Source organism: Oryctolagus cuniculus, chromosome 15 (genome assembly GCF_051225735.1).
Source record: "Oryctolagus cuniculus isolate XC-2025 breed Fujian yellow rabbit chromosome 15, ASM5122573v1, whole genome shotgun sequence".
Taxonomy (NCBI): Eukaryota; Metazoa; Chordata; class Mammalia; order Lagomorpha; family Leporidae; genus Oryctolagus; species Oryctolagus cuniculus.
The window spans coordinates 25,198,975-25,226,164 of record NC_142881.1 but is presented as its reverse complement, the minus strand read 5'-3'; the positions used below and the strand labels follow the sequence as shown (position 1 = coordinate 25,226,164).

The following is a 27,190-nucleotide window of genomic DNA, read 5'->3' as shown; positions in this document are numbered from 1 at the left end:
AAGGACTAGTTTTGTGCTGTGGCTTCAGGCATTGTTCTGCCTGCAGAGACCCCGAACCTAGTTCTCAAGCTCTCTCAGCAAGTGTGAGAGCACTCGTTATCCTGTTAATGAAATAATTTTCTTCTTAAAGCAGAATTGTTTTCTGTTGCTCATAGTGAGAACACTGAGTGACACCATGTGATCAGGTGTGGTGGAGAATAGCATCCATCAGGGCCTAGAGATTTTTCCCTTTACAAAGAACAGGTGGCTGGACTTGCAACAGAAGCAGTATTATCGAAACTCATTTGTTTTCTGTTTTGCACATTTGTTGAGGGTCAGTGCTATGCCAGGCACTGGCCAGATGCTGAGGGTATAGTTTTATGCAAAATACACGCTTACTGCTTCCATGGATGCAAGGCGGTAGGAAGTCCTGATTTCAATGGTTGTCTGACTGCTTTTGTCTGCATTTCAGGTTTTGCTTTACAATCCCTTGCCTCTGTAGAATTTCAGAGTTACAATGCGAAATGCTGTTTTGATGATAATCAATTAATTAATTTCCTATTTAGTTATAAAAAGGATGTGAAGTGGCTTATCAAAAATGTGCAGATATAGTAAGATCAAAAAGCATCAAACAATAAAAACAAAGAGGGTACAATAAAAGGGAAGCAAATGATAAAAATCCTGTTTTTCATTAGATCATTAGAGCACGTGAACCCAGTGCTCAGCTCGACTGTTGAGACAAGACCAAGTGAGAAGGCGATGCTGTGCCTAAGAAGGCCTTTTAAGAACAAGTGTCAGTTTCACAGGAGAAAACCGCATTTTCCAGGCTTTAGGTTTTATGAGTAATTTGCCTCAAAGGTGCTCATAGAACAGGCACTGAGCATTTTACAAAATATGAGAAACTGGCAGAATTGGAATGCTTCCCTCTGCATGCCTGCTGGGTGCTGAAGGCAAGAGATCTATTAGGCTATTAAAGAGGTGAAAGGGTTTGTGGGGGTGGGGGGACAGGGAGAGTGTGTGTGCATGTGTGTTCTGTGTGTAATATCTGGTAAGACCAGTTTCCTGAAATGTTACTTTGCTGTGTCGGTTAAGAATAAACCAACATCTAGCAGGTTAATCCTAAGGCGAGGGTGAAGATGAAGTAGTCACATGGGTGCATAGCGTACTCTCTCCAGCTGTTTGTGACAGGGACATAAACCCTGGTAGGAAAGCACATTCTCTGTGTGGCCTTCTTTGCTCTCTCCAGGGGGACTGAGTGAGGGGTAATCCTAGCTCAACCTGCCTTTCCTGGCAGTAGTAGGCATTTTTCCAGCAAGGGGAAGGGGACCCTGTTGTGACGTTAGCCCTCTGTTTTCACTTCCAAGTTCATGTGGGACAGCTCCCATCTTCCAGTAGGAAGATCAAGAAACATGATGGTGATAGGATGATGATGGTGACAGTAGTGATTGTAATGGAAAGAATGTCAGGTTCAGTGTCAGGTGGGGGCAGGCTTCATGGAACAACTGGCCTTTAAATCAGACCCTGATGGAAACTGTGGCAAAGGGAGCATCCCAGGCTTTAAGGACATAGCAAGAGAGTTCATGGAGGTTGGCCAGTACACGGAGCCCTGGGCACCATTCTGAGAAGGTTGGACTTTAGGGGCAATGGTTTATGACTGAAGAATTTGAGGACAGTAATCCGTGATGTAATCTTCCTTATGTCTTAAGAGGGGATTTCTGCCAACAGCAGGAGGTTTTGCTGTTGAAAAGAGTGGCCCCTCGTCACATGTGCTTACGAGTACTTGCAATGTGCTTGCAGGATAGACTGCACACTGGGGCTGGAAAATTTCACACAAATATGTAAAAATACTTCTGTGATTTTTATGTTGATTACAAGTTGAAATGAAAATATTTTTGACATATCCATTCAAATATATTCTTAAAATTAATTTAATCAGTTTATTGTTACTTTTAAAATGTTTAGTTGAAAGGCAGAGAGTGTGTGAGTGAGCACACTCACTCCCATGTGCTGGTTTATTTCCTTAAGTGCCTGCAACAGTCACACCTGGGCTGAGTTGAAGCTGGGATCCTGCAACTCGATCCAGGCCTTTCCTCCGGGTGGTGGGAACCCAAGCGCTTGAGCTGTCCCTGTAGTCCCCAGGGGTCTCCATTAACAGGAAGCTGAAGTCAGTAGCCAGAGCTAGGGACAAAACCCAGGTATCCTAAAGTGGGATGTGGGCATCTTAAGAGTCTAACCACCCATCCCTCTTTTTACTTTTTAAAGAAACTACTAGAAAATATTAATTTCCACATGCGGGACATGTTCTATTTATATTGGGCATTTCTAGTATTCCTGGTGTTGCATGCTTGGCTGGGAGAAGGGAGGAACTGAGGTGCAGGGAAACAGGAAGCCATTGCAAAACCTTAGGCAGAGTGGCCCGTGCTGTGGCGTAGCTGGTAAAGCTGCCGCCTGCAGTGCTGGCATCCCATATGGATGCCAGTTCGAGACCCGGCTGCTCCACTTTTGATCCAGCTCTATGCTATAGCCTGGGAAAGCAGTAGAAGATGGCCCAAGTCCTTGGGCCCCTGCACCCGCGTGGGAGACCCAGAAGAAGCTCCTGGCTCCTGGCTTCAGATCGGCTTTGTGGCCAGCTGGGGAATGAGCCAGCGGATGGAAGACCTCTCTCTTTTTCTGTGCCTCTCCTCTCCTTCTCTTTCTGTGTAACTCTGACTTTCAAATAAAAAAATAAATCTTAAAAAAAAAAAAAACAACACCTTAGGCAGAGCTGACGAGGGGCAGACGGAAGGTGCTGGCTCCAAGGCAGGCAAGGATGTGGTGATTACTATTACAGAGGAGGGACTACGCTGTGTTTGTGTGGAGGGTTGGTTTTCAGGGTTGGTGCCCATTGGTTTCAAAGTGGCCATGCAGATTGCTATGGCTTGAATGTGGTTTGTCACTGCCAAAGCTCATGTTGAGGCTTAATTCTCCAAAATAACGGCATTCAGCTTGGGGGCCTTTAAGGGAGATAACTAGGTCATAATTGCGGCCCTTGGGTGAAATTGCCGCTGCTTTGTGGAGTTCTGGCACTTGCTCACCCTCACTCCCCCGGCCCTGTCCCATCCACGTGCTCTTTTGTATGTTCCCCTTGCTGGGCTCACCTGCAGGGCTGCCAGGTGACCCGACGCACCACGTGGTGGCATTGTGTGAGGCCCCATCTTGACCTTCCCCATCTTACAGAACTATGAGCTAAGCAACCCTCTTTTCTTTACAACGAACCTACCCAGCCTCACGTATTTGGTTGTCTCAACAGGAAACCCGCTAAGGCCTATGTGTATGGAGCAATGGGGAATTCAGGTATGACTCTCTGGAGCAAGGACGTGATACAGGCTCGGGGGTCAACAGCCAGGGAGGTGGCTGAAGGGTGGAAATGGGTGAGGTCCTAGGCCCATTCAGGGAGGCAGAGGAGAGTGAGAGCAAGCAGAGAACTGGGGCAATGATGGAGGCTGGGGTTCAGCACTGAAGATGTGAACGAGAGATGAGAAGCAGGTGAACTTGACTGAGGCTGTGCCAGGGAGGACTCAGGAGACTTTGGGACCATGGAGACCCAAGGAGACCTTTGCAGAAGGGCCATGGTTACAAATGCAGGGAGCAGAGGGGGTTGGGCCAGGCTGTCAGGAAGCCATAGGGTGGGGGTGGGGGTGGGCTGGCAGATGTCAGCCTGCAGAGGGTCCAGCAGAGTGTGGCTGGCTGGGAAGGGCATCCTGCAGGTATGGGGGAGAATGCTTTGGCAGGGTTTGGGAACTAGAGGCAGTTTGGGGGGTCAGGGAGCACAAGGCTGAGGGCAAGGATTTGTAGGCGGAGAGTAAAGCAAGGAGAGGCTGAAGCCAGGAGGAGGAGCCTGCGAGGAACGGAGCAAGGCTAAGAAAATGCACTGGTGCAGCAGGTGCGTGCAAATGTCACACCTGCCAGAGCCTTAAACGTTTTTTTTTTTTTTTTCTTCTTTCAACAAATACTTTGGCTACATCGCCTTGAGTCCAGGCCAAGGATCCCATCTTCCCGCAGGTTCCGTCCCAGCGGGGACTCCTCTAGATGGGACAGGGAACCAGCAGACACTAGCTACTACTGCCTCTCTGGTGCCCCGTGCTCTGGCTGGAGAGCCTTTTGTGGACCCCGCATCTCCCCGGAGATCTGGGGCGTGGGAGATAACCTCGCCCCGACTGCTCAGGTCCTGGGGCCGCCCGCATAACACAGGACCCCTTCTAGTATGGCGCCTCGGATGAGAGCCCAGTCTGAGAGCCAGAGCAGAGGCGCCGCCACCTTCGCGAACTCCTAGCCCTTGCTCGGGCTGCAGTGCGAGGCTCTCTCCGACAGGGGCGCTGGACGCCCGCGGATGGCCGGCTCCTGTCCAGCGCGGCATCCCGCGCCCACCTGGGCCTGCGGCTTTGCAACTTTTCTTGCGGCTGCCCACTGCCCTTGGTCTTCATAAAACCCACTCCAGCCAGGACCCGACTCGGTCTGGACTGGACATCGTCACTGGCTTTGTCCTCCGGCCCGGCGTCCCCGGTGCCCAAGTTCACAGAGGCGGGGGCTCCCGGGAATCCCTGGCTGCTGCCGCCTCCCACTCCCGGCGTCGGTCTCCGGTGCTTCCCGCACACCCTCCCTCGCACCCCCCCCCCCCCCAGGCCCGGCGCTCCTTCCCCGCCTCCTCCGCTTTCATCTCCTGCAGGGGAACTCCTTTTCAAATTCCGAAGAGGAAGGGAACGGCCCGAAGGCTTCTCCCTCTCCACGCCCCTCCATCCGTGCTACTCCTTTCTCCCTTCAGCCCCTGGCATCCCGCACTTCCCAGCCCCTACAGATCCCGGGAGGTCCTCGGAGGCTGCTTGTTATACCACCCATCCTCTGGGTCAGCCCCAGTCCCCATTTCACCGCCAGTCTCCATCTTCCTACGGCCACCAAGGGTCCCAGCCCCACCAGGTGCCCGGGCTGCGCTCCGGCGGCGGGCGCCGGGGCCTCTGACAGTCCACGCCGCGCCGGGTCCCTGGGTCGGGACGCTGCAACTGGCGGGGGACCCTTGGAAAGCTTGGATCCCGACTTCGCGGTTTGAGGCAGAAAGATGGGGTCTGGATCTTCCTCCCGGGAGCAGACTGTCTCCTCCTCTCTCTCACCACTCACTTCTGGTCGGGGGTCCCGGGAAGGGGCACCTCGTACCCTAGGAGAGCTGGCACTGCCCTGGCCCCGCCGCCCGCGCCTTCCGGCTCTGTGTCCCAGTCCCTGAGAGGCTCAATTAGGTTACATCTGCGGGCGGCCCGGAGGAGGGGGCTGCGGAGAGCTGCCTGCCTCGCTCTCAGCACTGCTCCTGCAAATGCAAACACAGACCGCGCGTGATCCTCGAGCGCCCACGGCCCCAGCGCGCTCCCCGCCCCTGCGCTCACACTAACGCGCACACACGCTCGTGCAAACGCGCACGCACAGAACCGACCCCCCAGCTGGCGCGGCCAGGTTCCCAGCCTCAGGCGCACCCCTCGCCTCTCGCCCGCTCGCCTGCAAGCACGCACGCGCACGCACGCACTCCTCGCGCCCCCGCACCGGGCGGGGGCGCAGGCCTCAGGGGGGCCGGGAGCTGCGAGCAGAGCCGTGGGCCCATCCCGCGCCTGGCTTCCGCGCGCCGCCTCCCTGCTCTGCGGCTCGGGGCTCCCCCTTGGCTCCGGAACGCGAACAGTTGGCGCTGAAAACACTTTACTCCTCCTCCTCCTCCTCTTCCTCCTCCCGCGAGACCCCCGTCCCCTCCCCGCGCGCCAGGCCCGAAGAGTAAATCCCCAAAAGCGGCGAGGAGCGGCTCCCAACTCTTCTCCCGGGAGCAGGTTGGAGGCTGGATTTCGAAGAGACTCGGGATTGGGGTCCGCGGCCAGCTCCTCCCCCTGGATCCGGCTTGATTTTCCTATTTTAAAAGAGGATTTTCTTATCACCTTCGAACTCTCCTTTTGACAGATTTTCGGGAGGAGCTCAGTTGGGGAAGATTTGGAGGGATCTTATTTTCAGAAACAGAAAGCACTGAAGGAGCATTTACTAATTTTCCTTGGGTTTCGGAATCACCCTCTGGACCAGAGAGCGAGCGAGTGAGCGAGGAGGCGAGAGGGAGCGGACCGGCGAGGCGCGCCAGTCGGAGCCACCTCCTTCCCGGCCGCCCCCTCCCCACTCCCCCCATACACTCGCTCGATCGCTCGCCGGCGCGCGCACACCCCCCGCGCCGGACCCGCACCTCGGCGGGCGCCACACACTCGGCAGCCCGAGCCGCGGTAGCCGCAGCGGGATGGAGACAGCGCGCACCGAGCGCCCCACTGGCTGGCCAGGGGCGCCCCTCGCCCAGACGGGGCTCTTACTCTTGTCAACGTGGGTCCTGGCCGGCGCCGAGATCACTTGGGGCGCGGCGGGCGGTCCCGAGCGCCCCACGGCCCCGGCTTCGCGGCCACCGGTGTCGCTTCCTCTCTCGCCGCGGGCAATGGCGAGCCAGTGGCCGGAGGAGCTAGCGACGGTGCCGAGAGCCGCCGCGCTGGGGCGCCGGCCCATACGAGAGCTGCTGTCCCAGCCGGGCGGCGGCAGCGGCGGTGCGGTGCAGGTTGAAGCGGGAGGGACGTCGCCAGCCGGCGCGCGGAGGGGCCAGGGCGTCCCAGCTCCTGGCAAGCCTGGCGGCGCGAGGAGGACTCGCCGGGCGCAGCCCCCCAGCACCCTGGAGCGCGGGGACGCCCGGGCTACTGTTCCGGCGGACGGTTCTAAAGGCAGCCGCCCGGCGGCCAAGGGTTCCCGGGAGGAGGTGAAGGCGCCGCGGGCTGGGGGAACGGTGGCGGAAGAGCTCCGGCTGCCGAGTACCTCGTTCGCGCTGACTGGGGACTCCGCGCACAACCAAGCCATGGTGCACTGGTCGGGACACAACAGCAGCGTGAGTACCCACCTGGCGGAGGCTCAGACTGGCGCCCCACGGCAGGGGACGGGGCCGAACGGGGCCGGGAGCCAGGGACAGCCTTGCTGGGGGTCGGGGCCGAGAGCCCGGGCGCCTGGACTTTTCGCAGGGGACTGGTTTGTCCTGCGCGCCCCACGCCCCTGCCAGATTAGCGGAGTTTGTTGGAGATGCTGTGTGGATGGCTGGCTTACTGGACATCCTGGGATTGGGCCGCGGGACGGGAGAGGAGGACCGGGTTTCTTAAAGATGAGCGGGGCGGCGATGGGCGGTCACTTTGCACCTCCTCCGCCTGGAGAAGTCAGTTTTCTGGTTTGGGGGCAGCTTCTTGAGGACAGGCTAGGGTAAGGAGAGAGCCGCCTGACGGCATGACCAACATCTGCGGGTGCTGGCCCTCGCCCCAACCCCCTGGAAGGGAACCTGCAGACTGGAGGCCGCTGGGAACCCCAAGACGACTCCTGGCCTTGGGGTCGCTGCTCTGGATTCGCTCCCAGCGCATCCACGCTTTGGCCTTCAAGCAGCCCCAGAAAGCTGTAGGTGAGGCAGTAAAAAAGTTTCAAGCGGGAGCGGGATTCCACCGCCACGCAGCCCTCACGCCAGCACAACCACAGATAAGTCGCTGAGCGGAGAACTCGCCCCCGCTATTGCGTCCTGCGCCTCGCACGGCTCCCGGAAAGGAGTTGGGTGCTCTCGGCGCACCCCTCCACCCCTGGCTCCCCGCCGCCAGCTTCCCCTGGACGCCGCTGTCCCGAGAGGTGGCGCCGTTGAGCCCGCTCCGGGGACTCTGGCTCTTGCCTCTGGGGCACAGGGTTCAGAACCTCCCCTGCCAGGGCCCGAAGCTCCTGCCCGAGGGGCTTCCCCAGCTTGCCTTGCAAGATCCCTTGCTCCGGTTCCAGGGAGAAGCTGGCGTTGGGCAGTGCGCGACTGCAGGTGGAGGATTCGGTGGTCTGCTCAAGCAGCTCTGGGGAACTCATTTGATGGGAAAGCCCCTCCCCCTCCCCCGCTGACCCTTCTGCCCACCTTGCAATTCTCATGACCCGCGTTTGGAAAAATTTCCCTGGGAAACTTTCTCCTTAGTGCTCCAGATCCTGGGGGTACCCCATGGACCAGGGAGTGAGTCACAGGAAAGCCAGCGGCCTGCAGAGTGACCCCCCCCCCCCCACTAGTAAAAGCCAAGTGCGTATTTCCTGGTTCTTGATGACCCACCACGCAGATGCTGGCTTCCAAGGACCGGTGGAGTCCAGCTCCAGAGCAGTGCTATGGCGTGGGCGCATCTGCCTTTGGGCAGTTCTGGGCCTGGGGGTGGGCAAGGTGCCTTCCCAGGGCTGGGCGACTGAAGCCTTCCAAGCCCCCAAAGAAGTTGTGTGCATAGGTGTTTTCATGTGGGTGGGTGGGTGGGTGGGGCACTCTGCCAGCAGGGGTTGTGTGAATACCAACTTCATTTCAGTGTGTGTGCATTGGTGTTCTCAGCAAGGAGGATGGATGGGATGTGTGAAGATAAGTGGATCCTAGGAGGAGGTGATGGCCTCATGTCTCTGTGGCTTTTTTTCCTGCCATGTTTGGACAATAGAAATCCGCTCTGCTTGAAGGGTTTTTTATTTTCAAGATCGGTTCTGAGTGTCGACAAAGTCCCTGAAGATGGGCTGTTTGTTAGGGAATATGCTTCCTGCATGCAAGAGTTAAATTCCCATGGCTGTTTCTGCCTGTCCTCAGGGCAGTGAGGAGCATGCCTGGCCTGTGTCCCTGGGAAATCACTCTTGAGACAAACAGGGCCAGAGGGCCATTGGGTGTGGAGTCCGTGGTGACAGCAGAGAGGTTTGAGCAGTCTGTGAACAGCCGCCTGGGACGTACTACCTGTGCTCCTGGACAGCTTCCCTGTCCAAGCTAGGGCAAGGCAGCCCAGGTGGACACAGGACACGTCCCGTCCCCCTGGGCTCCAAACCAGAGAGGGACTGCCTCTTAGCCCCTGAGCTGCACCTGCCTCCTCTGACCCTCTTTGGGTGGCAGAGCCTGGGAGAGAGGCACCTAGGGGGTCAGCCCAGTGATGCTCTGTGAAGAAGATGAGGAAATAACCATGGTATGGTGGCCTTGTCTTCTGAGAGATGTTAAGGAAGCAGCCCCTGCAGACCAAGTGGGAAACCAGCTCCAGCAAGGCAACCCTGTTGCTTTTCTTCCCCTTCCCCTCCTCTGACTGCAGATAAAGCAGGTACTATAAATAAAGGTCAGGCTGAGGGGATAAAGACTTCTTTCTGGTTGGTCTCAAAGTGGAGGGAGATGTCTCCCAGACCAAGAACAGGCTCTTTCGGCTAGGAGAAGAGAATTGCATCTTTGCTGTGGCCTCTGCAGTGTTAAATGTGTCCTTCTCAGAGATGCCACTGGTTTCCATTGTAACACAATGCAACCCTCCCAGCTCTCCTTGAGATGCCTTTGTAAACTTCCTTGCTTGAGTTCTCTTTAGGGGAAGAGTTTTCCATCAGCCATATAACTGGAAACTGAGCTCCCCTACAGAGGGAGGGCCTGCTTGTTCGAGGCTGAAGGAATCATGGTGGGGTGGGGTCTGGGTCCCACTCCTGACTGTGTTGCTTTGCCATGTGTCCAGGGTGGGGGTGAGTGCACTTGGCCTTGGAGGCTCTGTTTTGGAGTAGCCGTTGGCTGTGTGCTCTTTCTCCGCAGTTGTCTCCAGCTGGGATCCTGGTGATTAATGGGTTAGAGAGTGTTTCACAAACACCCAGGGGGAGCCCAGTCCCTGTAGCTGACGGGGAACCAGAAAAACACATTATCCTGTCCTTTTCCTTAAAACGAAGGCAAAGGTCTCCCTGCCTGCTCAGTGAGTTGGCAGTGACTCTGGAGAGGGGGAGGCTGGGAAGGCCCAGTCCTCTGTCCCTGGATGCACCTTGCTGGGCACCCCGATCCCTGTGCCCAGTCCTTTTCAGCTGTTCACTTGCAGCAGTGGCTTGCAAGCTGCTGCTCCTGCCGTGTGGCTGCTTGGAATGTCTTGCCAGGTAGTTTTCAATTAATGCGCCCAGCCCTGCACCTTGGTGAAGAGAAACAGGAAGATGCTGATGATTCCAGGGCCTTGCCAGATCACCCTACCCGAGCATGCTGGCAGGTGGAACACACAGCTCCTCCCAGGCAGCGTTCCGTACCCTTCGCTAATGCAGCTGGACTGTGTTCTACAATATTTACTCCTAATGTGCAAAATAGTGACAGATTTGATGAGATTAATTGTATTTCACTCACTGGAGCATCTAATTGTGGCTCCCAAACAGATTTTTCAAACAGCTTTTGGCTGGGTTGCCTAGCCTTTATCATTCCTGTTCACAGTCCCAGTGTCACAAGATCTTAATGCATTTTGCCTTCTCGAAGGCTTAATAAAGAAGCCTACCACAGGAGCCATTCTTCGGGGGTTTGCCAAAAAAAAAAAAATCTGTTTTTAATTAATATTACAAGGTCGGCCATCTCAGTTGAGTTGTAGCTGGGAAATGCACAGGGACATAACAGCACTAATTGCTCCTGGTCACTGTCAGCTGATGGGGGTGGGCTGAGGAGAGGAGGGGCTGGATGCGGGCTATTTGTCTGCTTTGCCTCATCTCTGATGGCTGGGTTACAGCCTATAATTTGCCTCCTTGATCTTGCAATGGTCTCCAAGGTTGAACAGAAGTTAAAAACTCCTTAATTGGGAGGTCTGATTTAATGCAGTGGTAGGAACTTGCTTTGTGGTTGGCAGAGAAAGAATGCTGGCAAGTGACTTCAACTGTGTTGGATTTCAGCAAGTGGGGAGGGGAGGGTGGTGGTGGCTGTAGCAGCAAGAAGCCCAGGGGCAGCAGGGAGATTGGCCTTTTTTCCTAGGCTGTGTCAATCTCTTGCTGTCACTAAGGAGATCCAGAACCTGGTGGTATCTGGGCCGTGAATCATTCCATCAGGAGCAGAACTGAGGCTGTGCCAGACAGGCTGAGATAGGAGGATCTGTCTGGGGGACAGCTGTTTACCCAGGGCCAGGTATGGATCTGCCGAGTCACCCAAGGCCCGAGGCTTGACCTACCTGCCGATGTCCTGATTTCCACCATCATTTGGCCTCTTGGCTGGTTGAGACACTTTCCTTACAGGGACAGGATGTGGAAGGATGGTCCTGCTGCAATCAGAGAGAAAAGAGGCCTTGTGCAGGAAGGGGTGGAAAATGCACGATGTGAGTGCCCAGTGGGCTACTTTTGGGAAGCAGTACCAGCCCTGTGGTGCTAACGGACTTGGGCTAGCCATGTTTATTTCCTTGGTGTGTAGATAGCTGGAGAAGGGGTTGGTAGGGCTGACTCTGTTGGTAGTGGAGATGAAGGAGCTGTATCTTATACATGGTAGATGCTTGGTTCTTTTTGGTTACACCAGAGAATGAATGGCAGTCTCCAATCTTATGAAGTAGAGGCTGCAAAGGAATTAGGCTAAAGCATTGTTGCCTGGGATATTGATGATTTTGTGATGCCACAACTACTATAACCAGGCACATTTCATCCTGTCTATATATCCTGGCATAAGTGGCTTTGGCTTCTTGAGTTCAAATCCAAAGTCATTTAGCATTTAAGGCCTCTGACTTGTGTCCTGGGTCTCCTTCTCCAACCTTGGATTTGACTGCTCCCTGAGCAGCCCGTCTCCAAGCCTAGGAAGACTCTGCCTTGTCCCAAGTCCTTTTTTGACTCCAAGCCTTTGTTCTTGAGGTCGCCTTTACGGGGTTGCACTTCTTCCTCTATGGAAATACACTCATTATTCATGGCTCAGTTTGAGATTCACAGCCGCTCTGTGAAACCTCCCCTGGAAGCCCTGATTCTCCCTTTTCCTAGTCATTTATGCAATTTACGGAATGTATCACAGGTTTGAACATATTTAGCTTAGTATTTGGTTATTCTAGTCTTTTATTATTGGGTGAGTGTTTTGAGGGTGAGGGAAGAAATAATTGAAGTATCCCCCCCCACACCCAGTGTGAGGTCTGCTTTTTTCAGGTATACCTGCCACATGTGCCATGTAGTACTGAGCTGACCTGGAGAATCGGAGCATGTCTCAGATGCAGGGGGAGGTCAGGAAAGGGGAGATCATTTTAATTTTTAAAATTAATTTTTTTTACTTAATAAGAGACACAGAGGGAGACCGTGAGGGAGAGCAAGAGCAAGAGAGATTTCCCATCCTCTGGTTCACTCCCCAGATACCTGCAAATTCCAGGGCTGGGCCTGCCCAAACCAGGAGCTGGGAACTCAGTCTGAGTCTCCCATGTGGTTGTCAGGGAGCCAAGTACCTGAACCACTGCCTGCTGCCTGCCAGTTCATGCATTTGCAGGAAGCTGGAATTGGGAGCAGGGTCGGGACTGAAACCCAGGCACTCCAATATGGGTGTGAGTGTCCCAAGTAGTGCCTTGAACTGCTGTGCCAAACACCCCCACCCCAACCCTCCAGGGGAGATAATTTCTTTCTTTCTTTTTTTTTTATTTATTTGACAGATAGAGTTAGACATTGAGAGAGAGAGACGGAAAGGTCTTCCTTCCGTTGGTTCACCCCTGAAATGGCTGCTATGGCTGGCGCTGGCCGATCCAAAGCCAGGAGCCAGGTGCTTCTTCCTGGTCTCCCATGCGGGTGCAGGGCCCAAGCACTTGGGCCATCCTCCACTGCCTTCCCGGGCCACAGCAGAGAGCTGGACTGGAAGAGGAGCAGCCGGGACTAGAACCCAGCACCCATATGGGATGCCGGCACTGCAGGCAGAGGATTAACCAAGTGAGCCACAGCGCCTGCCCCTATTTCTTTTTTCAAGAAAAGACTTATTTATTTGAAAGTGAGAGAGAGAGAGAGAGAGAGAGAGAGAGAGAATATTCTGCTGGTTTACTCTCCAGATAGTTGCCATGGCCAGGGCTGGGCCAGGCTGAAACAAGGATCCAGGAGCTTCTTCTGGGTCTCTCACATGGGTGCAGGAACCCAAGCATTTGGACCATCCTTCACTGCTTTCCCAGATGCATCAACAGGGAGCTGGATCGGAAGTAGAGCAGCCAGGATATGAACTGGCACCCATGCGGAATGCTGGCACAACAGGCAGTGGCCTCACCTGTTATGCTACAATGCCAGTCCCGGGAGATCATTTCTGAATAACATTGAGTTATATACTTGCTTTATTATTTCATATATGGATTTTAACATGAAATTCAGACAGATTTCCACTTTGCTTAGTAAGAGGATGGAAGTAGGATATGGTTAATGGTCCTGCCTTTCTGTGTGCTGCAGAGACATGGACCCTCACGTGACATGTTCACAACGGCTCCGTGTTTCCTGCTATGTGGCATTATTCTGGGCATCGGCGGGTTGGTGGGGTGTGGTGGAGGGGAGACAGGCAAGGGTAGGACAGTGCTTGCCTCGGGCCCTTCCAGCATGCCTTGGGTGTGAGGCTACTCTTCTGTAAAGTTAAATAACACATGACAGCAAGACAGATGCCACAGGGTGATATGTGGTTAATTGTCAAGTGATCGTTCCAGGCTCTGAGCTCCAAGGAGAGAGGATTGCTGTGGGATCTCCCACGGGCGTGTCAGACACACGCCATGTCAAGGCTGGAAGTGCACTGGGAGACTGTCTTCATCAAATCACTCAGCACAGAGAAGTGGAATGTGAGGCTCAGACAGGGACGTGATAGCTTACCCTGTGGACCCAGCCACTTTTCTCGTCCAGAGTAGCCAGTTCCTATTCACACCCACCTTTCTCTCTTCTTCATGGGTTACAGAGCATTTTCCTTCTAAGAGTAGCTATGTGCTTGCACTCAGGTGAAGTGGGATTGTTGCCCATTTTAGAGGTACAGTAAACTGAAGCCTAGGATGGGAATATATGGGGTCAGCCAGAGAGACATAGGGGCAGATTTGTCTCTGTTGTTCTGGGGTTGTGGACTCCATCGACCCTGCCCACCTACCCAGTGCTGTAGATGATAAGTAAGCCCTTCGTTACTGTAGGATGACCTGCCTCTTACTGTTGTTAATGGAGGCTGCTTGTGCATCACCTCATTATTTGCATTAATAAGTGAATCAAGTCGGGTTGCATCACCAGGAACATTTTGCTCATTTATTTTGATCAGTGTAGTTTGGGTTTAATTATTTATGGAAATGTTCTTCTTTATAGTACACTAATAAATGTGCTAGAGTAAAATTGGAAAAAGTAATGAAGTCTAAGAACTTCCAGATTGCATAAATAGCTTTCTGGTGCTAGGCCCCTGCTGGGAGCAGAGAAAGCCATCCCTACTTGGTTGAAATGCGAGGGACCTGCAACACAGTGGGGCTAGCCACTCGAGGCTGTTGGTTAGGAACACTGTGCCCATGGCTAAGTGGAGGCCGTTTATCTGGCACACACTGGTAAAAAAACCTGGTTTAAGAGGAAAAACAGAATTAATGCGACTATGTTGAACACTTACTTCAGGGCTTTTGTTGCATGGGGATTAAAGAATCCAGGAAGATGAAAAGTAGCTTGCTCTCGGTTTGGGCACCCATGATCACACATCACAGCTAATCATGGGGGACTTCTTGGAGGAAATGAGTGAACTGTGTAGCCTGAAGACAGTAGGGACCCTCTGGGATGCTAGGGAAGCAGTGCCAGTATTACCAAAGATCTGTTTATGCTGAAATCATGGGATGGAGACCGATGCTCTGTTTCCCTTCCTGCTTTCCACATCCTAACTCTGTCTTTGTGCCTGGCCTGAAGTGGGAAGACTGGTGGCTGGAACTGTGCAGAATGCCTGCAGTCTCTCCCAGATTCATCACACTGACCAAATCCACTAACTGTTGCATCGTCATCTACAAGTTACAGGCTTGAGTTCCCTTTTCGCTTTCACCCTGTGCACCAAGAATGATACCTGAGATCCTTACACAGACACTAGAGGGAGTGTTGACCTGAGAAAGAAGTGAAAATGCATAGGATGAAAGAAATTATGAGAAAAAAAAAAATGCTGCCCCAGGAATTATGCCAAAGGAGAAAAGAGGGGGGAAAGTAGTGTGAATGTGCATCGTGGGAGGCATTATTCGGCAACCCATAGATGAAGAGCTGATTGAGAACAGGGGTTGATCATTCAGCCCCTTCCTGCAGAAAAAGAGAAGTGGCTTTTTTTTTTTTTTTAAGATGCAGAAGAAATACGTCCACTTGGCAGTCAGAATTCAGCCATTATGTACTGAACCAAGTCAGACTACAAATAGATTCAGCTGGAAGTGATGCTCAGGCTTGGTTCCTCCATTTCTTCTGCATTTTCTTCCTTTTTGCACCCGCTTGTGTGCATGGGGTTCAGTTAATGGAAGCTTAGGGAGCTGGGTACAAGAATCACTTTCCACAATAGTTAAATCTACCTGTGTAAAGGATTAGTGTCTTGGGGATGAAGAGAGGTCCGGCCTGCTCCCGCAGCCTCCACGCCGAGGAGTTGCACCCCAGAGTCGTCATTGCTGTCTCTCCCCAGTTCTCAGATCCTACGTGCCCGACTCAGTCCTCCCCCAAAGCCTTTTTGGCATCTATAGTGAGATAGGCAGTTTCTCATCCAGCTGGTTGGAATCAGGTTAAAGATTACACCGCTGCGTAAGAAATCAGCTTTTTCTTTCTAAGATCTCTTCTCAGTGGGAGATGGAGAAGAAGCACTGATTTGAACATTGTTTCCAGGCCTGAAAAAGTAGTGCTATGCTTTCATATCTGAATGTGATTCCCGGTAGTGGGGGGATTTGTCTACAATATGAGACCATGACACTGGCAATACGGAGAAACTTGTTTTCCAGGGTGCGGGCGGGCGAGGTCAGTATCTTCAGAGATGAAAGAGTTGCTCATCTCACCTGTTGCTCTCAGTAGTGTTCATGCCAGAAAGCAAGCCTTTGAGTGGAAGATTTCTGCAAACTCTGAAATACTTTTTCTGTTGTGAGGAGGTCCCCAAACAACAGTGGTCTTGAACAAGTCTCTCACAGCCTTAGCTTTACTGGCTGCAGAATGGGAAGAACACTGGATTTGCAGGGTTGTTGTTGCTGGTGTTGTGACGGTGCATGTTCGAGGATCCAGTAGGAGGCACTTTTATTTTATGAATGTTCACATTATCTGCCTGGATGCGAGATGGGCTAGGCTGAATGTTTTCTTTTGTAGCACATCTGTTGATACCCTGTCCATGGTCTATTTTTCATTTCTTTGCATGCAGACCTGACTTCCAGCCACCAGCACCGGAGACTGTTTACCCAACAGCTGTCTCTGGCTGTTGGAACGTGCTTTGATCACACCAGGTGCAGGCTGGAAGAGGCAGGGAATGAATTGCCTATCAAGGAGTAGGAAGCAGCTACCTCTCAATGGCTGGTGGAAGTTGCTAGATAAACGCCCAGCTCCCTTGTTCTACGGGGTGGGCTAACTCTCAGGCTTGTTTACTACACTGTCTCCCATAGTCCCCATGGCACTGAAGCCCCAGGTACCCATCATGCTAACTCCTTACTGTCTGCCTTCCGCATCTCGTTTCCCCCTTCCTTGATCAGTATTTTCTGGAATCATCTCCCAAATAAACTACTTGAATTGACACCATTGTTTCAGGATATGTTACTGGAGGAACCCCAACTATAATGTTTTAGTTATTTCCAAGTGAACTTGTTTGGGTTTTCTAGAGAAGTAGAACCGGTAGTGCATCAATACAGGTTTGCTGTAAGGATTGGCTCCTGTGACTGTGGTGGCCAAGAAGTCACAGTCTGTAGCTGGCAAGCTGGAGACCAGGTGAGCCAGTGGCATGTTTCCAGGCTGAGTCTGAAGGCTGAGAAGCCAACTTATGGAAGAAATTCCAGACTGAGTCCAGTTCCAGAGGTAGAAGGCTGATGTCCTAGCTTGAAGACTGGTAGAGAGAAAGATTTCTTTCTTACTCGGCCTTTTATGCTATTCAGGCCTTTAGTGGATTGGATGAGGGCCACCCATATTGGAGAAGGCAGTCTGCTTTTCTCAGTTTACTAGTTCAAGTGTTAATCTCAAGAAACACTGGCCGGCGCCGCGGCTCACTAGGCTAATCCTCCGCCTAGCGGCGCCGGCACACCGGGTTCTAGTCCCGGTCGGGGCTCCGGATTCTGTCCCGGTTGCCCCTCTTCCAGGCCAGCCCTCTGCTGTGGCCAGGGAGTGCAGTGGAGGATGGCCCAGGTGCTTGGGCCCTGCACCCCATGGGAGACCAGGAAAAGCACCTGGCTCCTGGCTCCTGCCATCGGATCAGCGCGGTGCGCCGGCCGCAGCGCGCCGGCCACGGCGGCCATTGGAGGGTGAACCAACGGCAAAAAGGAAGACCTTTCTCTCTGTCTCTCTCTCTCTCACTGTCCACTCTGCCTGTCAAAAAAAAAAAAAAAAGAAACACCTTTATAGACACACGTGGACTAACAGGTAGCCAAGTATCTTGGCACCCTGTAGCCCAGTTAAATTGACATACATAATTCACTGTCACAACTAGTCATGGAGTTTTCCCATCCTCTTCAAGAACCCTGCTTTGGGCACTGCCATCCTAAGTACTAGGTTTGGAGAGGGAGATGAGATCCTTGGTTCTAGTTCAGAAGTGGTCTTCCTTTGCAGTTGGCACCTTCCAGAAGGAAGGAGCCCAGTCCAGGTTGTGTTGAATGGCAGGGGTAGAGTGTCAGGACTTGGAGGAGGGGACGCATACTGCCAACTTAGTTTCACTGTCAGTTCTCATGGCCAAGGGGTCCACGTTACCTCTAGCTATGTTTTTGGTCTTCACAACATCTAAAGTCTCCCTAAAATTTGGGCCTCTACCTGTTGGCAGGTAATTTCCAGCCAAAAAAAGGTTTGTAATTCCTTTTTTCTTAGTTAACCAGGATTTTGGCACGGAGCAGCTGAGCTCACACTTGGTGTTGTCCATCCAAAGTAAACAGTGAAGAGTTTCATCGTGTGTTGAAGAGAATATTGGCCTTGGAGTTGGGACTCTCTAGATCTGATCTCCTGGCTTATATGGACTGGCTTTGCTTGGCAAGTCACCTGCTTCTCAGGTGTAAGGAAATGAAGGCGCGTCCAGGTGTAGTAGCTTTATTAGTCTATGAGTAAGAGTGGTGTGCGTGTGTGCATTGCAAATGGGTGCATTAAGAGTAAGGAGAGGGTCTGGAAGATTGGAACATGCTTTTTTAAGCATGCATAAATCGGGTCGTCCCTCAAGCAGATGCATTTTCATTCGTTCTTTCACACATTCATTCCATAATTTGTTTGCTTAGTGTGATGCTAATTAAGTTATTTAAATTTTCAGGAATTCAATTTCCTTATCTATGAAGTGAAGGAGTTGCATAAATGGATGAAGGTCTATCCATCTCATCACAAACTAGATGTGATGTTAGGTCAGTCACTTCTTCATGCGTGAAATGGGGACAATCCCATTTGCTCCCTTTATGTCACTGTTAAATAATGTGATACTGCACAAGAAAGCCTTTGAGAAGAATAGGGGGTAATACAAACTCAAGATGTTAGTTGATTTTTACCTTATCTTTATTCCTTAATGATCTGGGAGTGCTTCAACTATAGACTTGAGACTGTACACAGTCCCTGTCATCCTCTGCCTTTTTCCAGTGCAAATAGTACTCCCATTGGCACCCATGTCTTGTATTCACCCTCCAGGTTCTTATTCCAGGCATGGAGTACAATTTATTTCCTGTTGCATCTGATATAATAACATTATCAGATAGGAGTATAATTTGGATATCTAAGAAAATTTGTTGCAGAATTTGACCTAAGTTGATTGTCCTTCTTGTGCCTTCCAGATAATGTGTATATAGGGGAGTACTTAGTGTTTGCCTAATGGTGCAGCATGTGCAAAGTCTGTATACTCCAAAAGCTTATAGTTTTGTGTATAGGACACATATATTGGTCAGATATTTCACAGAACCATCTGAGATAGCCAGAACTGTGTGCTAATTTTAGTACACTTAGGAAATAAATTGAATATAATCAAATCTCAGTAAATGAAAAGTCATAAAAATGTTGAAAATATGGGTGTTTTATATTCTGCAACAAAATCTAGTAGCATGATTGGAAATAGTCATCATCATCTATCCCTGAACCTGCATTCCGTGATGAGGTGTGTGTCATCATTCCGTGATGAGCTTTTTTTTTTTTTTTTATCTTTTATTTAATGAATATAAATTTCCAAAGTACGACTCATGGGTTACAATGGCTTCCCCCCCATACCGTCCCTCCCACCCACAACCCTCCCCTTTCCCACTCCCTCTCCCCTTCCATTCACATCAAGATTCATTTTCGATTATCTTAATATACAGAAGATCAGCTTAGTATACCTTAAGTAAGGATTTCAACAGTTTGCTCCCACACAGAAACACCGTGATGAGCTTTGAGCCCAGTAGATGATCCTGTGTTCTGACAGGATCTGTGTTCAGAATCCCACCATATCATTTTGGGATGTACCTTTTGTGAAGAGATTTTGCTTTACCTGTGGTTTCTACTTGTTTTATCTTCCTTATCAACAGAGGATGCCTCTCTTTTTACCACAGTATTAAGATAGTCCCGATTTTTAGATGTATTATGATTGGGTATTCTGCTTTGTATTGGTTTCTTTCTTAATAGTCCTATTTCCTTTCTGTCTGGAGATTTTCATTTATTTTACTCTTGATTAGTGCCCATGTCTTGGACTCCATTCCTTATTTTTCTGCTGCTTCTCATTTTGCTAGGTATATCCTAGAATCATCTTTTTCATGGAGTATTTGGGAATGTCCTGGCTTTTACCAGATGTCCTGACATAGTATTAAAAGATTTCCTTTAACTTTCCTTTAGAGGACCCTGGCTTGGATGATAAGTTATATGGTCATCCAGTACTTGGAAGTTACATTAAAAAAATTCTTGGCATGTCCAAAATTTCATTTTGCTTTCATATTGGCCTGATTTGGACATAGAAATATAGACATCTGGGATCAAAAATTCTCTTGTGCCTGTAAATATGTAGATTACTTGTTGATTTTGTATCTCTGTAAATTTTGGATTATATTTGTCTCCCCTCCCATTCAGGGACTGATGGATGTGGGAAATGAGGGTGCCCACATGAGACACCTGTGACTTTGTTAAACAAGTGATGGACAACCCTCAAGGAAACTTAATGAATTAAAGCCTTAAAACAACCTTAAAGGCTTAAAAACAACCTTGACAGTGCGATGTGGGGGATTAAACACACTATAAAGCGATTTACCATTGAGACTTGTCCAAATACCTTTACTATGAAACTCAGCCAAAAATGTGGTATTAGCTATCTTTCATCAAAATTTTTAAAAATAGCTTTCTTTTTTAAAAAGATTTATTTATTTATTTGAATGTCAGAGTTACACGAAGAGAGGAGAGGCAGAGAGAGAGGGAGGTCTTCCATCCACTGGTTCACTCCCCAGTTGGTCGCAACGGTTGGAGCTGAGCCGTTCCAAAGCTAGCAGCCAAGAGCTTCCTCCAGGTCTCCTATGTGGGTGCAGGGGCCCAAGAATTTGGGCCATCTTCTGCTTTCCCAGGCCATAGCAGAGAGCTAGATCAGAAGTGGAGCAGCTGGGGCTTGAACCAGAGCCCATGTGGGATGCCAGCACTGCAGGTAGCAGCTTTACCTGCTATGCCACAGCACCAGACCTTAAAAATAGCTTTCTAAAACGACATCAATATCTAGAGTTCAGCAGTTATGTGTCAGATATGGTTTGTCTTTGAGTCTGTAGTGGTGAGTAGTGCTGTGATGGAGAGGTACGTGATGCCATCAGAGATCCCATAAAGCCCTGGTCTCAGAGACATGCAGTATGGAGCAAGTGCAGAGGGCAGGGCAGAGTATCCTGGGCACGTGGCTTCTGTGGCAGGAGGGAGCCAGTGTGGCTGGAGCAGCAGGACTGAGAGCTGGTGAGAGATGAACCCAGACAGGCTAGGCATGGAAAGTACCAAGCAGGGCCTCATGAGTCCAAGGGAAGGAGTTTTGCTCTCTATCCTAAGAGCAAAGGGGTAAGCCATGGCAAGGTGTAAAGTAGGAGAGAGATGAGTCTAAATTTACATTAGCAGCCTCTCCCAGCAGAGACTGTTGCTTCTTCCTAACTCCCTGTGTATTGCACCTTTGCAGTGCCCTCTCTCTTAGTGACGTCTTATTCTCTACCTCTCATGGGTCTGGCTTTGGCTGGGAGAAGAGGTGGAAGTGACAGTGTGCCAGTTCTAAATCCAGAGGCTTTCTGTGTTTCTACCTGCTGCCCCAAGCCTCTGCAGTGGCCATGAGAAAAAACATACCTAGATTAGCCCACTGGTTTCAAGAGGAGGATGAGAGACAAGTCATATATAGACATTCCCAGTCTACATCAGCCCAGCCCACTCTGGCCAGCAGAACCGCTCATCTGAGACAGGCCGTGATTTGCTACCCCTAGATACATTGTGTGTGTATATGTGTGTGTGTGTGTATTTAAGATTCATTTATCTATTTGTGTATTTGAAAGGCAGAGTGACAGAAGAGAGAGAAAGAGATCTTCTATCCACTGGCTCATTCCCCAATGGCTGCAACAGCTGGGGCTGGGCCAGGCTGAAGCCTGGGGCCAGGAACTCCATCCAGGTATCCCTTGTGTGTGGCAGGAACTCAAGTACTGGAGCCGTTATCTTCTGTTTCTTGGTGCATTTGCAGGGCGCTGGATCGGAATCAGAGTAGCCAGGACTTGAACCTGCACCCTGTTTGTGGATGTGGTGCCCCAAGCGGCAGCTTAAACCACTGTGCCAGGATGCCTACCCCTGAACAGCATATTTGTGAGAATAAGTGCTGGTTGGGAGAATAAGTAATAGAATTTTGGGTGGTTTAGTTTTCAACATTTTACAGCCAAAGCTAACCGATACACCAGGAAAAACATTATTTGAGAGATGGGATGCTGTAAACTTGGGAAAACGTAATTACAGTAAAGTGAGCTCATCTGTATTTTAAGAGCCTTAGCCTCATCTGCCCGTGCTCAGGGTAGACTCAGGCATGTTTTTCTGGTGGTTGCCTGTCACTCACCTTGCTTTACAATTCATGATTTCCTTTGCTGGAGCTAAATGAGGTAGGTCAGATTCATGGCCCTCAAGAAATACTCTCCCACCCCCTTCCCTTCTCCTTCTCATTGCAGCAGCCTAATCGGATTCCAGCAGAGAATTCCAGCTGAGTGGTCCTTGGTTCTCTCAACAGGGCCTTCGAGCCCTAAGGCTCAGTGTTTCCTTGTGAGACTTGAAGTCAGTTTGTGCTCCAACTGAGAAGATGGAATTTCATTTCAAGACGGGAGAAATGTGGGGCCAGGGATTTTCTTGGTCTTGACTGATTATTTAAAAACATATTAGTTCTGATAAAATATTTAGCTTTTAAACAACAAATTTAATATAGGGGACTGTGTTTTATTTATTAATGGCAGTTGCAGGGAGATTGGTAGGAGTTGTGCTAAAGTGCACTGTTGTGATTTTGCAAAGTATAGTAATTACTGTAATATTTTGTTGAATTATTAATATCTACGGTGCCTGCAGGAACATAAGCTTCTGTAGTCGAATTCATTTCAAGATTGCCTTTTCTCCCTTCTGGTTTTGTTTTGTGTTCTCTTTCCTTTCTTGTGCACTTATGAATTTTTAAAGCAGTGGTGTAGGGGAGCAGAGTTGATTCTCTGGTGTGAAACACCCTTGTCACACCCCGTGTCTGAGTGGGGGTGGGCCGTGGAGGGAGGCTCTGGTTCTTGGCTGATTCCCCTGTTTCCTCCAAGCCCACTTGTGGTGGCAGATTTCAGGATGCTGGGAAGAAATAGCTCGCCAGTGTGCCTTTTTCAGGAACTGAGATGGAGAAAGAAAGCGACAGCGGACGGTCACATGTGTGCACATGTGAGTGCTGTGTGTGCATGCCCCTAAGCAGGGCTGGCGTTACCTGTGGACGGGAGTTGGTGGGTGTTCAGGTGTATGCTTTCAAATAGTGCTAGTCTTCTCTTTTTGGTTGCTTTGCCAATTATTACTTGGTGTCTGTCCCATGCTCAAGGGAGATCCGTGTGGATGCTGCTGTTGACGGGTTACGGTTGGTGCTAGCATTGGCTCATGCTGTGGTGGGGCTGTGGGTCCACTGGCCCATGCTGTGGTGGGGCTGTGGGTCCAGTGCATGTTCACGGGTAGGGGATCTCTTGGTTGTGACTCTGCTGAAACAAGATGAGCAGGCAGGCTTCCTGTCACCACCTACCTGCTTTATGAAATGGCCCAATCAGTCAGCATCGGAGACTCAAGGGTCCTCACCGGTGTCATGGGTGCAAGGGTCAACATGAAATCATGTACTTGCAAGGGCTTTGTAAACATGCGTGCACATGTTTAAGGGCTCACTGTCGTGGAGTCAGAGCTGTGATTTGGAGGGGGAGCAAGAAGGACTCGACTTGATTTTTCCTTGTTTTCTTTTTCTTGGCCAGAGATGTCACAATTGGAGAGTCATTTTTTGGCTTACACAATGTCCTCTCAAAATACAATTCAGAGAAAAGATTGTAGAGATGCAAAGATACATCGTGATGTAACCACACTCTTTTCCTAATGTGGAAGATGTGGCCAAGAGGGATTGTGGAGTCCCAGATTCACCCGGATGGTGGGAAAGCCAACATCAGTATCTGACTCTCTGAGTCCCTGTCCAGTGCTCTTCTGCAGAGCCCTGTTCTCTTTAGAATGTCATACAATTTTCAGTAAAGTCCAGAGCTGTCTCTCCCAGAAAGTAGCCTTGGAAGGATGCATAAAATATAATTGAGGGGGGACCTAGGGGATGGGACCCCTTTGGATGGAAGAGACATGCTTGGGTCAGAAGACCGGCCTTTGAATTTCAGCTGCACCCAGGCCCAGCTGGCTCTGCGACCTTTGACAAGTTACTTTTCTGGGACCCAGTTCTCTCTTTTTTGCCTGCCCTGTGGTAGAAAGTAACTTGAAAGTGGGTAGGAAAGGTTATTGTTGCTGAGAGGGCCAGAAGGTGGACTTGGCCTCCCTCCTGGCAGCCTGCTCTCCGTGAGCAGCTTTGCCCTGCGGTGAGGGTGTGGATTTGGAGAGAGGATGGCTCACTCTCTGAGCTGCAGCTCCCTAACGCCCCTTCACCAGGGCTGGGGAGGAGGAGGCCCCTGTGAAATACCTCTGCACAGTTCTCCGGCCAGGAGGAGAGATCCTGCACTGGCCCGGGGCCTGAGCCGGGATCTGCAGCAGCTCCAGTTCTATTTTAATTGCCTTGAGGGGATGAGGGTAGCACAGGCATTCTCAAAGAATTGCAGTTGACAATGGAAATGATACAAATGGAAGCACCTGCTCCTCCTCTTGCTCTAAGTAACTAAGGTGGTTTCTGGAGAGTGTGTCTAAGGTTGTTTTGTTTTAAAGATCTGTTTATTTATTTGAAAGGCAGAGTTACAGAAAGAGAGAGAGGTGAGAAAGAGAGAGAGACACTCACACACACAAAGAGAGACAGGGAGATCTTCCATCCACTTGTTTGCTCCCCCAATGGCTGCAACTGCAGGGACTGGGCCAGGCTCAGCCAGGAGCCCGGATGTGGTTTTCCCAAGCCCATAGCCTTAACAGCTATGCCAAACACTCACTCCAGCTGAAGTTTTTGATAGGAGGCTTCTCTGCAGATCAGAAACAAACTCTGTCGTTGAGTTATTCCCTACATTCCTTATTGTCATTTACAAGCAGTGGATGATGGGTTATTCAATTGGGATTTGGGTACTTTCTCTGTTTTATTTAAATAATTCTGTGTATGTGTGTGTGTGTGTGTGTGTGTGTGTAATCCTGCAGTAAACAGTTTTCAAAATGTTGTGAACAATTCCCAATTGTGCATCTGTCCTGGGGGTAGCGGGCGAACAAAGAGCAGTTCAGACTTGATCTTGGTCTTTTGATGAACTTGAAATCTAAGATAAGTATGTGTGGATAGAAGGACGGAAATTCAAAGCAACATTGGAGCCAAAGAGAGGCTTTGACAGACGGGTTCTAATGTGCACTGAGGACCTACTGTGTGCTGCTTGTGTCGTGGGTGCTTCCTGTTGTCTTCATTTTCCTCGCACAGCAACTTTATGAGTTGGGGAATTATTGTCATCCTGTTCTATAAGTGACAAGAGACTTTACGTTGCCAAGATCACACAGCTCATAAGCCACTGAGTAGATAATGAATACAGCAAAGTGCCTCTTAAAGATGGACGTAGTTGAGTCTACTCCATGTAATAATGGCAATGACCTTGGAGCATCGCTGAGTGTGGGAGGAGGGGGATAGGCTGAGTGAACCAGAACAAAGGGCTGGGTAGAAGTGAAGAGGTCGCCTTTTATTTCCTTCCAGAACAATATAATTTTATAACAATAATGGACATTTAGTGAGCTCTTAGGGTGTGCTCAACGCTGAGCTGTAACCTTTTGAGTGTTCACTCTCTCGTCAGTCCTCCTGATGACCCCAGGAAGCTTCTAGTGACTGTAAATGTGAGGAAGCAAAGACACAGGATGGAACACCTGACCCAGGTCACACAGCCAGTGAGAAGCTGAGCCACGGGTCCTCGGTGGGCCCACCTGGCCTGAGACGGCCTTACCTCTGCGGACATGGAGCCCACTTCTGCAACTCACTCCAGCAAGGCAAGTGAGGAGCCAGGAATGTGAGGTTGCACTGCCTGTCCCGCTGGGGCTGAGATGCACTTCCATTCCGGGACCTCTCCAGCGAGACCATCCTGCTCTTCCCCAGAAGCTGTCGCCGAGTGTGTAGGAGCAGGAGGGGGAAGGGCTAGGAGATGAGAAGTGATAGGGTTTGTTTGGGAGCCGGGTGAGTCAGAGGTGAGGTGGGGCCAGATTCCTGATGCACTGTGTGGCCCGCAGGCAAATTGCACTGTAGTTTTGTAGGCAGTGGGCAGCCCTTTTAGACCCTCTGATGTGATCAGCAGTGGCATTGATTGTTCTTGGAGCACTAAAAAACCCACTCTCCCTGCTTTCTCAGAGGAAAAGCAGAGGCTCAGAGAGGTTCAGGGGCTTACCTGGAGGCGCCCAGCAAATGGCTGCAGGCAGCAGAAACGGAAGCTGCACGACTGTTTCTCCTTCCAGCTCTGGCAGCTGCTGGGCCCCCTTCCTTTCCCCCTGCCTATCCCTTCCCACCCCCAGCACCTCCAGCCGGCTCCTTCCACTCTGCCATGATCTGCACAGTAGCAGGTCCTCTCCATCCTTAGAACAGCCAGTGGGGTTCAGCTGTAATTAACAGAAGGCAACGGGGGAAGCATAGCAGAGCAACAAAAACATTTCCCACACAGACTCCTAACCACTGCCTTCTATTGGCTTTCGCGGGACCCTGCTTGCTTTAAATGCAGCAGAGGGAACCCCCCGGGATGATGCGGGAAAGCAGCTTATTAAGTTACCGTCAGGCTGCCAGAGTGGGGATTTCACTCCCTTTCTTAGCCTCCCTTCCCTGCAGTGCACAACGGATCAAATGTTAAGAACTGGAGGTTATTCAGTTCAACTTCTCTGCCCAGGCAGGGCTCCCTCCATTGTCTTCCCCACCCAGTGCAGCAGCTCTGGCCCGCTGGCCGTGGCTCCCACCCTCCCTAGCACCTCAGGCTTGCAGGACTAACGCTCAGGTAGGGGTGGGAAGACACTTGCACGAGCGGGAAAACTCACCACCCAAGTCTGCTGTCATTTAATGCAGTGACTCCGGAAATGTCTGATTAGTTCATTTGTCCAATTAGCCGCTTGCTCTCTGAAATGCTTTTTCTCCGTTGCTCAGCAACTGAGATAGCCTCTGAACACGTGCATACTGCCGGGGAACGAACCGACAGTTTTTTCCCTTCTCCCTGGCAGCCCCTGCCCGTTTCTCCTTTCATTTTCCTGATGCAAGGTAATGAAGAACATCTCCACCATTCCTCAGCCTTCTCACCTTCCCCGGGCCTCTCTGACTGTGCTTGCTGCCAGCCCTAACAGGCTTCTGAAGGTAATTTTTACGCCAGGCGTTGACCCTTCACTGGGAGAGTGACAGAACAGGCCGGTGTGTGGAGATGTGTTGAGAACTAATGGAATGAGCCACATTGGGCTCGGGGGCCTGGCCGAGGGTAGGCTGGGAGGTGTTTGGGAGGCTCATGGTGTTGGGCTGAGGTTGCATTGACACACGCAGCTTGACAAGGCAGCGGTCCTCTGCGTCTTTACAGTGGGCATTCCTGGGGAATTGGCCTCCAGCTGCAGCCTGGAGTGCGTTGTGAGCAGCACGCAGGAGGCGGGTTTTTAAGCTGAGGCTGAAAGGGACAATCTCAACCCGGGAGGGCAGCTGAATGCCTTGAGGAACCATTCCGGAACTCTCCCATGGCCCTGTTTCAGG

The 27,190-nt window shown here is 50.9% G+C and overlaps 1 protein-coding gene across 1 annotated transcript in view; it reads left to right on the top strand.

Moving 5' to 3' along the window:
* Nucleotides 1–5,819: 5,819 nt before the first annotated feature.
* The window catches only part of SORCS3 (sortilin related VPS10 domain containing receptor 3), a 636,710-nt gene continuing 615,339 nt past the window's right edge, over nt 5,820–27,190 (top strand). Inside the window, exon 1 of the mRNA XM_051823565.3 lies at nt 5,820–6,895. Coding sequence (XP_051679525.2) covers nt 6,269–6,895 — 627 coding nt within the window. The 5' untranslated portion in view covers nt 5,820–6,268. The remainder of the gene's footprint in view (nt 6,896–27,190) is intronic.